This window comes from Serinus canaria, chromosome 9 (genome assembly GCF_022539315.1).
Source record: "Serinus canaria isolate serCan28SL12 chromosome 9, serCan2020, whole genome shotgun sequence".
NCBI classification, from domain to species: domain Eukaryota; kingdom Metazoa; phylum Chordata; class Aves; order Passeriformes; family Fringillidae; genus Serinus; species Serinus canaria.
Window position 1 is genome coordinate 527,967 of NC_066323.1, and position 13,497 is coordinate 541,463.

Genomic DNA, 13,497 nt, shown 5'->3' on the forward strand with positions numbered 1-13,497 from the left:
TGGAATGCCGTCCTGCTTTGCACTGTGGTTGCATGTCACGCGCTGGCAATGATGTCTCGGGCTTTCTGCTGTGGTAAACCATGCTCAATGACCCTCCCACGTGTCGCTCTGGTCCCATACTGCTACACTCTTCTGTATGTTTGCTTATTTGATTTTCCTTCCGAAAGTTCCCATGGTGCACGGTGCTACGCCAGCCACTGTGTCTGCAGCAACAACATCTGCCACAAGTGTTCCCTTCGCTGCAACAGCCACAGCCAACCAGGTTTGCTAATTTACAGCTTTGTTCCTTACAGACAACTCGAAATCGGTGCTTTAATGAGCATGGGGGTTTGGATCTGACCTCTTGTTGGCCTACACATCCTCTCAGAGAGCTGCAGCACAGCTTAATCAGCCCTTAGCTGTGCTCCAAAGGTGCTGCAGTTCCATTTCTGATGCTAAAAATAATTGACAATAGAGTTTCTGACTCAGTCTTGACATTTATGGGCCATGCTGCTTATTTCTGTTCTCAGGGATGCAAAGAGCAAGGGATAATACACAAACCCATGATTTATTTCCGTTTCTGTGGAGCCAGCAGCTCCTTTCAGTGCAGAACTCAGGGATAGCCAGGGGAGTCTTTGTGCAGAGGGGTTGCAGGTTCTTACAGTCTCAGTTTAGCAGTCTAAACATGTTCTGACTCTCCTCTTCCAAGCGTAAAACAAAACCCTGTGAGCATGGGCCACACAGAAAGGCTTCCTTGAAGCCTTTGTTGCAGCCTTGTGATTCTCCTTGGAATGGCCCATTGCTTTGAACAGAGCTCAGATAAGAAAATGCCCATTAGAGTCTGGGTTTTTTTCTCAATAGGCACCCCAGTCATTGCCGTGTTTGGATGTATTTCAGGAATATGAGAGTAAAGCTTTACCACGTAAGTGATTAGAAGTCCTGCCAGGAAAGCCAGAACCAATGCTCTAAAGATGAGTCCCTGGGCCAGAGGAGCGGCTGGAGCTGCACCTGAGCACAGGACGCTGTCAGAAAAGCAGATTTCTGTACAACACCTGGCTGAAACAATAAAAGCATTTTAAAGAGCCTCATGTTCCTCTTCTAAGAGCTAATTATTTTTTGAGATTTGCTGGGCAGTTAGTTGTCCATGCCAGGAAGCTGTCAGCCCTGGTCTGATATACAGGTCTTGCTTCCAGCTCAGTGGGATGACATGTGTGCCCCTTAGAAAAGGGAGTTCCAGGTTCTCCTCAGCATTGTGCAGGTGTGCTCCTGTGCAGGTAAATGTCAATGTTAAAGCAGGCTTACCTGATGCACTTGGCTCCTGGCTCAGGACAGGTGGCTCCTCAGAACACTCAGAGCTGCAGAGTGAGCCCCAGGGCCTTTGGCTTCAAGCCTTTGCACCTTTACCTGTTGAACACCACCATTTTGTGCTGCCCCAACTGTACATCCCTCGTTAACCTGTCTGCTTCCTCATCTCTCAAAAATACAATTCCCAAATGGCATCATTGCAGTGACACCTAGGCATGCACATCCCAAGCCTCCAAAGGGACATGGATATTGTAGAATGCCAAAATCAGCCCAGGTTAGTCTGCTCAGCAGCTAGCATGTTCTTGCCTTGAGAAATGTTTGCTGAATGGACAGCTCACTTGGGGCTTTAAACTTGGCCTAAGAATTTGTGTTTTGATGAGCTAGTTCATAAATGGGCTACCTCTGCATATGTGCCACCTCAGCGAGCAACATTCTGTGTGCCCAAAATCTCTTAATATTGTAGTTTATTGCACCAGACAGTTACTTTCAGTGCGTCTCTATATCCTGTGTGTGTCCTGAAGGTTGTGAGAACAAGACAAGCCACAGAAAAGTAATCATTTTAAAATCCTCTGTTAGTAACCATGCACTTCCCAGGGAGATCACAGGGAAAACCTTCTGCTGTAGAATCTGGTCATTTCATGCCTTTTCTCCCCAGAGCCTCATAACACCCTTAGTGCAGTTCTGCAGCCAAACCTCCATATATACATATATGCCCATATATGTATATGCCATGTGAGCAATGCTGAAGGTATTTAATGCCACCCAATGCCGTGTGCCTGCATGCCAAAGGCTAAAGATGTGGCCCTTCATCTGCCCGGGCTGGTGTGGAAGGTCCTTGGTCTGTTCGACAGCACTGCCCCTGATGCTGCTCCAGTCGGGTGCCGCAGCCTGTCCTGCAGCAGCAGGAAAACATGGTATGAGAAGCTTCATTCTGCTCCAAGCCCATTTCTGTGGAGTTGGCAATGCTGTGATGTGTGAGCTGCCAGGGGAGGAGAGGGCACACGGGGGGAGAAACAGCAGCAGGACCTGCCAATGAGTTAGCTGAGAAGAAACCCCCCCCCGTTCTCTTTACTGGGCAGATTCACAGGCCAGCCTTGGTGCCCATCAGGAAAAAGAGTCTTTCCAAGTGCCACAGCCATTTGGGATTGTGCAAATCTACCTTGTGTCCTAGGCCCCAGCACAATTCCCTGTGCCTGGGCACGTCTGCTCCCCTGGGCGCTGCAGGGCTGCGGTGCCGCCGTGACCCACAGCCAGGGCGCAGTGTCACCTGTCAGTGGCACTGCTGGCACTTGGCTCCGTGTAATCCTGGTTTGTTAAACGGCGAGCTGAGCAGATGGGCCTGTGAGGGGAGCCACGTGCTCAGTCCTGTTTGTGCAGCCGAGCCCTCTGGGGGTTGTTTCCCTGCTTGGGGAGGCTTTGCTTGCCGGCTGCTCCGCGCGGCTGCTGCGGGAAGGGCAGAGCTCTTCTCAGCCGGGCATTTTCACCAGCCATGAACATCAAGCTCAGGGCTTCGTAGGCTTGGCATTCAAACCCCAGGACAGTGACATCAGTGAACACTTCACAAAATCACACTGAAACGAGGCCACTGTAGAATTCATCATCTGAGACACTGAAAGCACAGGATTTTGTGTAGGCCAACAAAAAGGGCTATTTTCAATTACTGCACTGCATGACTTGTAGATGTTAACTTCTCCTATTTCCTGAACAACCAGTAATACTTATTTATATTTGTCCAGTAGTACTTAACCCAGTGTTTTCCAGTTATAAGTTGCTATTGTAGCACTTCAGTTGACTTTAACTTAGAGTTATGATATAAAATCCACCGACTCACAGCTGATCCTCCCTTTCCCGAACTGATGTTCTGTAGCAAATGCTGTGCCTCTGGGTGGACTTGTTGCTCCTGTCACTCACTGTTTACATTTCTTACCTGTAGATACCCATAATATCTGCCGAACATCTGACTAGCCACAAGTATGTTACACAGATGTAGACATTTGGTCATCAAACAGTAAGTTCCCAATGTGTTGTTGCTGTATTTTTTCTTACTATTATGTGTGCAGTTGGTTGCTGTAAGGGACAGAATGTTTTTATCTTCTTTCTAATAAAGCCAGTAAGCTCTGGGGCAGAGGCTCTGACTCCCCTGAGGGGCCATTCCTCTGCAAGGGGAGATCCCATGGGTACCAGTGGCCACATCCTGTGTTAGTTTGTACATGCCCACCCAGCAGAATCAGGGTTCACAGAGGTTTATGCTGTCTGCAGTGGCGTCAGCATTGACCTGAGCTGAGGGCAGACTTGGGGGGAAAATGATTCCATCAGGTTCTCTTCAGAAAGAATGGCTTTTAAATCTCAAAATTTGGAACCCCAGCATTTCCTGGATTTGGAAACTCATAATTCTCCTGTTGTGAGAGTCCCTTCCCACAGCCATCCCGTCCAGGATGGCTCCTGCTTCGTGTTACCTTCCTCTCTCCTGTGCTCCATTTCTGCCATGTTTTTATTGAATTCCTTGGCCATAATGGAATTATTTCTGAGGGTGAGGATTGACCCTTTGGCCACAGTGGGTTTGTAATCACGGCTGCTCCTTTCAGCTGAGCATAAACATTGTTAAACTGCTGGAGTGGTGCAGGGAGGGTGGGTGGCACGGGCTGGGGTGGATGGAATGCCTCGAGTGGGATGGGACGCTTCTGCGGCCCGAGGGCTCCTGCAGGGACACAGCCCCCGTGCGTGGAGCTGGGGCTGGTGTGTGTGACCCCGAGTCCTGGCTGTGCCGAGAACACTTTGTGCTCTTCCTTCCCAGATGGTATCGGCGGCGAAGAGGCCGGATTTGGGTGGGAAGAGGCCGAGCTCATTAGCCATAGTGTATGTAAATACTGTCCAGCAGCACGGGGAACCCCTCAGCAGTGACATCACACATTGCATGTTAACGAGACGAAGCGAGACCGTGGGACTCCACTGCACACTGTTGCCTATCTACTTTGTACATTGAATTGATATTTGTGCTGAGGTGATTTACTGTCCAGGCCCGCAGCATCGTCCGCCTTTGGCGCGCGCAGCCCGGGCGGCGCTGGGGGCTGCTCCCCTCTGCAGCCCCAGAGACCGCCCCGAAAGACCGACGATGCTGTAACCAGACATCTATTATGTATTGGTACGTCTGTAGACCAAGATATAATTTTTTAAAGTAAGTTTATTTCTTTCAAGGTTTACAAATAACAAAGGTGCACCTTGTATTTAAAATTGCCATTATAGACGAGAGCGTGCATGCACAGTAATTTTTTGTTTAAGAGTAATATTTTTAATGTAATAGATTGTAAGAAATGAGAAGAGAGGAATCTGACAGAGATGAATGTGCCAAGCAAAACCACAACTGTGTATATTTTAAAGCACATCAATGGCTTTAAGTACCATGTTGTTAAGGATTCTCATGAAGTGCCATAGACTGTACATCCATCAGAGTATTATTTCCACAGTGTTATTTTCAGAACCACGTTTTCACTGACTTGATGAATACTGATCAGTCAAAGGGCACCATTCTGTTTCAAACCAAAGCTGTCTCAGAAATGGCCAATTGCTCCTCACAGCCAGTGGGTAGCACCAGAGAGATGCTCCAGCTTCGTGTAACCCTTATGGACAATATTATCTATAAACTCTCCCAAGGTGTTGTATGTCATATTTATGCATAGTTACTGTATAAGGTGATCTGCAAAGGGAAAAGCCATTTCTGAGACACAGTAACAAATGTTGAGGAACTTCTTTTGCTCTATTTATAGCCTCTGTCTCAAGTCACAAGGACTATAAATGTTTTGCAGAGATGGGTTTCACTTTAATTCATCAAGTCCCGCGTCCGCGGCGACTCTAAACAAAGACGCAGAAGCACTGACAGCAGATGCATGACAAACCAAAATAGGACAAATGAGACGTTGATTAGTGTAGAAATTGGGTGGGTTAATACTCGGGTGAGTTTTATATGTGATTTTTTTTTTTTTGTTCAGATTAACTGCTTATAGCCTTAGAAAGCCTTTACAAAATAAAAACAAACAAATAGATGTGCATTCAAGTTCTAAGAATGGATTCATCCAAAGGAATTCCTTTTTGTGGTTTGGATGTTGCAGCCAGTAAAGGATATTTTTGCTCTGTTCAGCCAGGGGCTGCCTGGGGCCAGGCCCCGGGTGGGCAGGGAGGGAGAGGCGCGGGTTCGGTTCTAGAACTCGCCGTACTCCGAGTTTACTGCAAGTTTTTATGCTTGAGAGAGATGCTTTATAGATAAGAATGATGTGTTGATTTTCCTGATTGTACTGTACATCTATTAAAGCCTTAGATTATTACATTACGGGTTAAAACCCATACCAATGTAATTTCAATCGTGTTAAGAAAGTATAGGTGACTTCACATGTTATTGTAGTGACTTACCATAGAGAATTTACTTATTTTTTTCTTGTTAAAAGTGTAGTTTTTATTTCTTACATTTATTAGCTCGTTTTCATTTTCTATTACCAGTTGATACCATTTCAGTTCATAGAATTTTGTTTTATTAGAGTTTACTGATGACTTTTTCAAAATATAAAAAAAAAAGAGTAGTTTTCTTCATAACATACTCAGTTTGGAATCTATATGTAGTGTCTTATGAGTATTCGTATTATTGTTAACTAAATGATTTCTATTTTACTGATCTAATACGACAATGTAAGAATGTCAGTCATTGTTAGTTCTTGTCTAGTTTTCATTCAAAGAACAAAGATCTTTTATATGGATATCTTATAATTATATAATCATTGCTAAGTAAGAAGTTAAGTTGTTGCTATAGCAACAATCCTGGCAGACAATTGAGTAATATTTTGATGATTTATTTTGTTTGTAATTAGTTATTATGAGAAAAAAAAAATCTAGTTCCTAGATATTAGAATAAAATTTATTTTCTACTGTATCCATTTCAAATGTTAAAATATTGTTTAAATATTTTTTGAAATCCCTGAATATCAGGCCTTGTTATAAATAAGCTGCATAATCAATAGATCAAGGGACTTTTTGTTGATAATCCAAATACTCAAAGTTTACGTAACAAGAATTCTAGTGTGTGTGTGCAAACTCTTGAGGGTTGATTATGCTGCAGTTGGGACGTCGAGAGCGAAGGTTGACTTTTTGCACTTCTGTATATAGTCAAAAAAGAGAGAAACCTGTATAATAGTAAGATCTTATTTTGAATAAAAATGTCTATAATTACAAGGAGTTTTGTTAAGGCTAAATAAAATGACAGGCTGAACAAAATTGCTTGCAAAAGTGGCACAGAGTTAGCACTCCATCCCCCTTCCAAAAAGTTGCTTTGCTTTATGTGGACAGCTTGTAGTTTGCCAGGATTTTTTCAGCTGGAAAGATCTGCCATCCTTCCGAGATCTCATGACTGACAGAAGCTCCACTGGGTCAAATCTGCCTGAAAATCATTAAGAAAAAAAAGGAAAAAAAAAAAAAAAAGAAAAAAAAAAAGCAGGTACTTCAGCCCATCCAGGGAATCATGGCTCAGATATTCCGTACATTATTCAAAATCTACTGCATGTTTAAAGTATCAAAATATATTAAAGATATATGCTATTCAAACCAGTTTCTGACAATTTCAGTGGTTTCTTGTTCACAAAAAAAGATTCTTCAAAACAGATACTGACATTCACAGAGTTCAACCATGGACAGGCAAACGGAACAGCACCCGTAGCTGTAGGGTAGGGGATTGTTTTCTCGCTGTAGTGGTCCTGTTCTTTTAGCAGCTGAGGAACAGCCTGGGAGATCTTCCCTTTTCCCGGAAGCCTTGCAGGAGCCTGGTCATCCTGTGCGTGCCAGAGCTGGGAGCAGGCGTGGGGCTGGGAGCTGACACCGATCAGTAATTAATTAATGACCTAACGAGCTGCAGCCCCCGGGCCATCTGCTGGAAGGACCGGCGCGCTTGGGTTTGCTCTTACGTAACCACAGACTTACTTTGCTTGTAGTTGCTCCAGTTACGTACTCTGTCCTGGGCTGCAATTTGGGTTTATGCTTATTTTATTATTACTGCTATAGTTGACCTTGCTGTATGGAAAAAATAAAGTGAAATTGCCCTAATAAAAGTTCTCTTTCTTAATTATCTTTTCCTCTGCCAGGTTAAAAGCGGCTCTGCTGCATTACGTAGGCTCAAACGTGTCTGAGCACTTGTGGGACTGCCCACAATTTATTTTATTTGGTACCGGGGCTTTTCTGTACCAGCACATTCCATCCACAGGATGTGTATTAAAATGCCACCTGTTAGGGATATTCCTGTTAGACCCTGGAGGTAAATACAAAGCACCAGGATCTCTGGATCAGCCCCACTGTCCGTACCCTCCTGTGACAACACCTCTGAGATTCAGGGACGCATTCCCTGCAGGGAGGGCCACAGGCAATGAGGGGAGTGGGAATGGGGGCACAGGGGGCTGGATCCTCATGGAACTGCAGAACAGGGAGCTGGGGGTGCAGGGAATTCAGAGTGAAGGAAGTGAGGGGAGCATGGAACTGGGGGGGCAAGGAGTGGGGAGCAGAAACCTCGATGTGCCGGGAATGGGGGCACAGGGAATAAAGGGAACTGGGAAGGGAGGTGAGGGAATGGGGCAGCAGGAGTGGGGTGCAGCCAGGCAGTGGCTGACATTAGAGGGAGCTCTGTTGCCACATGTTGCAGTTCCTCCGTCGGTTTCCCACGAATCACTGATAATCAAAATTTTTGATCACAACATCACAACTTTAATTGATTGAAGGAAACATCTCAGGGAGTTGCTTTCCAGGGGGATTCCGGGTGTCTCCTGTGACCCCCAGCACGAACTGGCCTTTCCCAGACAGGTCTCTTGGCCCCATTTCCCAGCTCAGCACACCTGGACCCCCCATTCCTGCTGGCCGAGACCCCAGACCCCTGCACTCCCTTTGTCCCGTGCTAAGGATGGCACCAGCACTTCATTTATCCCCATGTTTAGCTGCCAAGGGCAAACAGCGTGTCGAGCAGTGCCAGTGTTCAGAACTGGCAAAAAGATCCCAGCTCGATTTTCCTCCCTAACTCCGGCAGTGGCTGCGGTGGCTCCCGGCTCCGTCCCAGGGCTCCCCCAGCCCCTCGGGCCGGCTCTGTCCTGCAGCTCTGCGGGCTCGGAGCACCAGCTCTGTCACTGCAGGGAGGGTTCAGCAGCCTGGGTGCCGAGCAGAGCCACAAGAAGGAGCTGCTGAAGCAGCTTGGGAACAGCTGCAGCTGTGGCACCTCGCTGTCCCTGCCACCCCTCGGGAATGTGGCTCCTCGCTGGCCAGGGCCGGACAATGACCACCACGGGAGCAGCAATGACAACTGTATCAGCTGTGAAAAGCAAAATAATAGAATTTTGTTCCACGGATCTCCTGTGTCTGCAGCTGGGAGGCTTTTCTTACCTGGGGGAGGATTCTGGGCCTTCAGGGAGGGAGGAACAGGAACCTGGGGAAGAGCTCGAATCATCTCTGCTCCCTGGGCAGGATATGGTTGCAGGAAGAAGGAAACAGAATAATTCTGAGGGTGGTTTTGCATTCAGATATTAGGTGCACCAGGTGCTTTGGGGGCTGCCTCTGCCCCGAGGGGTGGCAGTGGGAGAGCCAGGAAGGAGTGCTGCCAGGAGGGCAGGGAGCCCCCGGGTGGCCAAGGGGTCTGGCTATGGCCACTATGCCCATGGCATCGGCAGCCACAAGTAAAGGGGGGGAAATATGCCCAGAGTGTCTCTTACCAGCTCTGCCAGCTGCTGCTGGCTCCAGCTCCTCAGCTCGTGGTTTCTGGTGCAAAAAGGAAAATGATGTGAACATATCGTTACTGCAAGAAACCCAGTTCTGAACATCTGTGCTGAAGTGAAAACTTCATCCTAAAATAGATGCACAGATAGAGAAGAAAGAGGAGCAGCTCACAGGAGAGAGCTGGAGGGAATTCACAAAATCCAACTTGCCCTATAAAACTTTTGGGGGGTCCCTGGGTCTGTACCAACATTCCCTTTTGAGGGTCCCCCCGCCTGCCTGTATTGACCTCTCCCCAAACCCAGAATCAGTTACTTCATGTCTGTTCTCCAAAACACCTCCACACTGTTCAGAGGATGTGTGGCTCTGCTGTGAGATGCACACCTGGGTCTGGGCTGCCCTTTCACGGGGGTTATCCAGATCATTTTCCTTTGAAGGAGCTTCCTGTGGCCTGGCAGTGCTGGGCACCTTCCCTAGTGAAGCTGCTGAGCCCCCTGTTCCTGTGACAGGCCCTTGCTGGCCGTGCCTGTGTCACCAGGGCAGGCTAGGGCTGGAGGATGCTGCTGCTGGGGCAGCTCTGGCCCCAGTTCCCGGCCAGGACTCGGGTGCTGAGCCCAGCCCAGTGCCCCAGGAATTCCCTGCCCTGGGCAGTGGTTCAGGCCGGGGCTCAGGCCAGAGTCGAGCCTGGAGTGCCAATTCCCTACCAGAGTGAGGGGCTGGTCCCCCCAGGGTCCTTCCCTGCTGCCTCCGGGTACCCCCGTGCCGGGTCTGTGCCTTCTGAGTCACCAGCAGGTGCATTGAGCAATCTTCTCTTTCCCAATCTGTTTTCTTGCTCAGGAATTCAGCCATCAGGTTGCTTCCAGGGCAGCAAGAGCGTAATCCAGCTGCGAGTTCCCACACGCGGCTCCGCCGCTCGGCAGGTGCCGGCACAGCCCCTCGTTTTTCAGGGGAAGGGAGGCAGGGCTGTGTCCAGTGCCCACTGCTGAGCCCCGCGGGGCTGCCACCGGCTCTCCTGGGTGCCACCCTGCCGCCTGAGCCAGCCCTGGGTGGCTCGCAGGGTGAGCAGGGCAGCTGGGGCCGTGAGCCCCCTGAGCTGGGGCTGCCCAGGGCCAGCGCTGCCCCCTCCTGTGGGGCCGGCACCGGGATCAGACAGGAGGGGACAGGATGGGGCCGGCACCGGGATCAGACAGGAGGGGACAGGATGGGGCCGGCACCGGGATCAGACAGGAGGGGACAGGATGGGGCCGGCCCCACGCCCCGAGATGCCCTAACGTGCAGGTGCAGGGCAGCACCCAGCGTTAGAAACTGCCAGAGCCCTGCACTGTGTTTGATGTGCCTCTGCCGTGTCATTCCACACTCACTGCTGCACCGTGAGCCTTTCCTAGTCCTGGATATTTCCTGGCATTTTGCACTTCTCCCTGCTGCAGCACCTGGCAGTGCTCCCCTCCCAAACCCCAGCCCCAGGGCAGTGCCCACCCCCCTCTGCTCAGCAGGTCAGTGTCCCTCCAGCCTGCAGCCAGCCGGACACACAGCAGGGGAGGGACATATATTTTCTTCCTTTTCTTCCTATTTATATTTTCTTCCCTCCTTTTTTCCTCCCCACAGTCCTGGGCGATAGTTTGTGATGCTGCAGTTTGAAGGTTCCCACTCATAACAGATGGGCAGCATTTTCTTGTACTTGGTTTGTAAGTCCTTTCCCCATGCAGTGGATATTAATGATCACACAAACCAGACTGCTGCTTTCCAAGGGGCACCAGCTCAGACTCCTGCAGGCCAGGAGTGCTGAGGGGCCTGGCAGCCTGTCCGAGTGCGCTCTGACAGTACTCTAGGGCAAACAGAATTCTCTGTTAATTTTTTCAATCCTCCCCTTCTGAGCCGAAGCCTCATTCTGGGGAGAAATCTGTTAAACCCAGCACATGATTTCTGTCAGCCTTGCTCCAACGCAGTTTTCAATGGGAACGGGAAGAAACGTGTCAGCGGCTTCGTGTCCCTTCTTGCCTGGGGAGCAGGTCCCGTGCCAAGCAGGGAATGCCTTTGGCAGAGCTGCTGCCTGCCGAGCGCGTCCCGGCGCTGCTCCGGCTCCTCGGGACGCTGCCGGGGCCCCGGGCCGCGCACCTGGGCCGGCTGCGGGGGCACGTGGAGCCCCAGGCGCGGCTCGGCAGCGCCGGCAGCTGAGTCAGCCCCGTTCTGCCGGTCCGGAGGAGGCCCAGCTGTCTCCTCGCCAGGCGTGGAGCGGCTCCAGCCTCCGTGCGCGGTGCCTTCCCACCGCATGCTGCTGCCAGCCCGGGAACAGCGTGTGCCGCCGCAGCCGCCCCGCTGCCCGGGCCGCTCGGGGATGCCGCGTGTGCCGGAGCCTCGGTGGGGCTGACACGGGCTGTGCTCCACCCTCTCCCCGAAAGGAAGGGGCGAGGAGCACTAAAACCGCCGCGGAGCTGCTGCTTTGTCCCGCGGCTTTGCGAGCTGGGGCTCCTGGTGCCTCTCCTCCTCCCGGGCTTGCTCCCAGGTCGGAGCGGGTGGTTCCGGTGCAGAGGGTGCGGGAGGGGTGGGCTCTGCTCGCCGGACAGAGCTCAGTGCTGGGGAGAGCTGCGGGGTCACTGCGGTCTCGTCCCCACCCCAAAGCCCAGCGATGTGTTTGGGAGCAGTTCTGGCACGGCACGGAGCCAGCGGGGCGCTCCCCACGCAGCGCTGGTTCTCCAGTCCCAGTGGTGCTGATCCCGCAATGCCTGAGCCCTTCTGTGGGCACCACCCCGGCCAGGGGCTGTTTCTGCAGGCAGGTTGTTGTTTTGTTTGTGCAGGGAGAAAAAAACCCAGAGATCTAAAAATGTGCTCTTGAGCTTTGGAAATGGATGGGGATCACCACAGCATCGTACAATTCATTAAAATATAAATCTGATGCACTGTAATTACAAGAAAAATTGTTTGCAAATCACGCGGGGATTTGCTTTAATTAAATGTTCATTGTCAGGCTCCTGCTGTGTTGCAGAGGCCTGAGAGCGAGGCGATCTCTCCGTGGAGCACAGCAGCGCGGTTTGCTGTGCCTGCAGGCAGCTGAGGAGGTCAACATCTAAAAAACGCCAAAGCAGCCAGCCCAGGGAGAGCCCAGCCCAGGGAGAGCCCAGCCCAGGGAGAGCCCAGCCCAGCGCCGGGGCTGCTCTCCCGGGCTGGCCCCGGGCCCAGCGGTGCCGGGCAGGGGCGATGCTCACCGGGCACCCAGCGCTCCCCCCCGCCGCACTCCCGAGCCGTGCCCGGCATCGCACTGGGGCAGAAACCGTGCGATAAGGCAGAGATGTGCGGTGCTTTGTCAGGGGAGGAACCAGACCCACTCACCGGCCGCGCTGCGCGGTGCTCGGGCAGCCTGGGACACGCTTTGAGCGCAGGGTGGGGACAGTCCTGCTGTGGGACAGCCGGGGGGCAGCCCCAGCCTGGAACCAGCGGCTCTGACTGCACCACTGGTGTTTCCCCAGCCAGGCTGAACCCCAGGTTTGCCTGTATTTGTCACTAGCAGGGGAGTAAATGCAATAGGAGAGGAAAATTTCTGTCACTCACTCTGCAAAACTGCAAGGAACTGGAACTATTTTAAGAAAGGGGGAAAAAAAAAGGGTAAACTTTCAAAGGTCTTTTAAAACCAAGGTTAAACAAGGAAAGACTTGGAGATGAGAATTAAAGGACTTGGATAAGCTTTGCTGAGGAGAGGTTTTCTTCCCTGTTAGTTTTGCTTATGGGTTTATGTCAGTTTTATGGAGCTGTACAGTATAATTTATCCAGTTTTTCCTATTTATGGGTACATTTCAGAGTAGAATGTTGTTAGCAGCTTGAAGCACTGCCACGCTCCAGCACTTTGGGTTTAACACTACTCAATGTGAAAAAAATTAATATTTCGACTCAAAATAGTGAATAGCAGCTATGAATGCAAAAACTTCGCAGCTCACTTGAAAACCTGTCAGAAGTGCCCAGGGAAGAAGAATGCTGATGCGTTCTGCTTGCGGCAGCAGCTCTGCCGGGGGCCGGGCGGGCTCTGGGTGTGCGGGGCACAGCCCAGGGTCTGTCCCGGGAACACTCCGAGCCCTTCGCGGGGACAGCAAATCGCCCTCGGGGTCTTTGGAGGGCGAGAGCCCCTCCAGGTGTGGCTGTCTCGGGGCTTGGCATCCCCAACAGAGACAGGAGCTGCCGGGAAACCCCAGCGCTCCGTGACTCCGAGGCTCGGGGTCTTTGTTAAACATCCGCTGGTTTTCCATGGCTGAGAGCCGTTCCCCAGAGCTGCAGGAAGTGGCAATCTTTAAAAAATGTGTGACCTTCCAGCAGGAATGAGAGTTTCCTGGGAGCTGGCTGTGCCCCACGCCCGGGATAGAGCACTCCTCTCCTAGCTCCCCTCCAGGAGCTGAGCCCAGGGCTGGGCTCCTTCAGGAGGAAGGAGCAGGAATCCATCCCATATTCCAGCAGATGTCAAAGGTCGTTAATTATTAAGCAGGCCTGTATCTGGGGGAAGTA

The 13,497-nt window shown here is 50.9% G+C and overlaps 1 protein-coding gene across 17 annotated transcripts in view; it reads left to right on the plus strand.

Annotated features, from left to right (window-relative positions):
* The window catches only part of MBNL1 (muscleblind like splicing regulator 1), a 65,019-nt gene extending 57,635 nt beyond the window's left edge, over positions 1-7,384 (plus strand). For 9 of the 17 annotated variants that reach the window (XM_050978221.1, XM_050978210.1, XM_050978222.1 and 6 more), the window contains 4 exons: positions 168-262; positions 2,074-2,198; positions 3,218-3,292; positions 4,079-7,384. In XM_050978221.1, coding sequence (XP_050834178.1) covers positions 168-262; positions 2,074-2,198; position 3,218 — 221 coding nt within the window. In that variant the 3' untranslated portion in view covers positions 3,219-3,292; positions 4,079-7,384. The other 8 variants (XM_050978214.1, XM_050978216.1, XM_050978217.1 and 5 more) reach the window with 3 other exon arrangements.
* Positions 7,385-13,497: the final 6,113 nt, after the last annotated feature.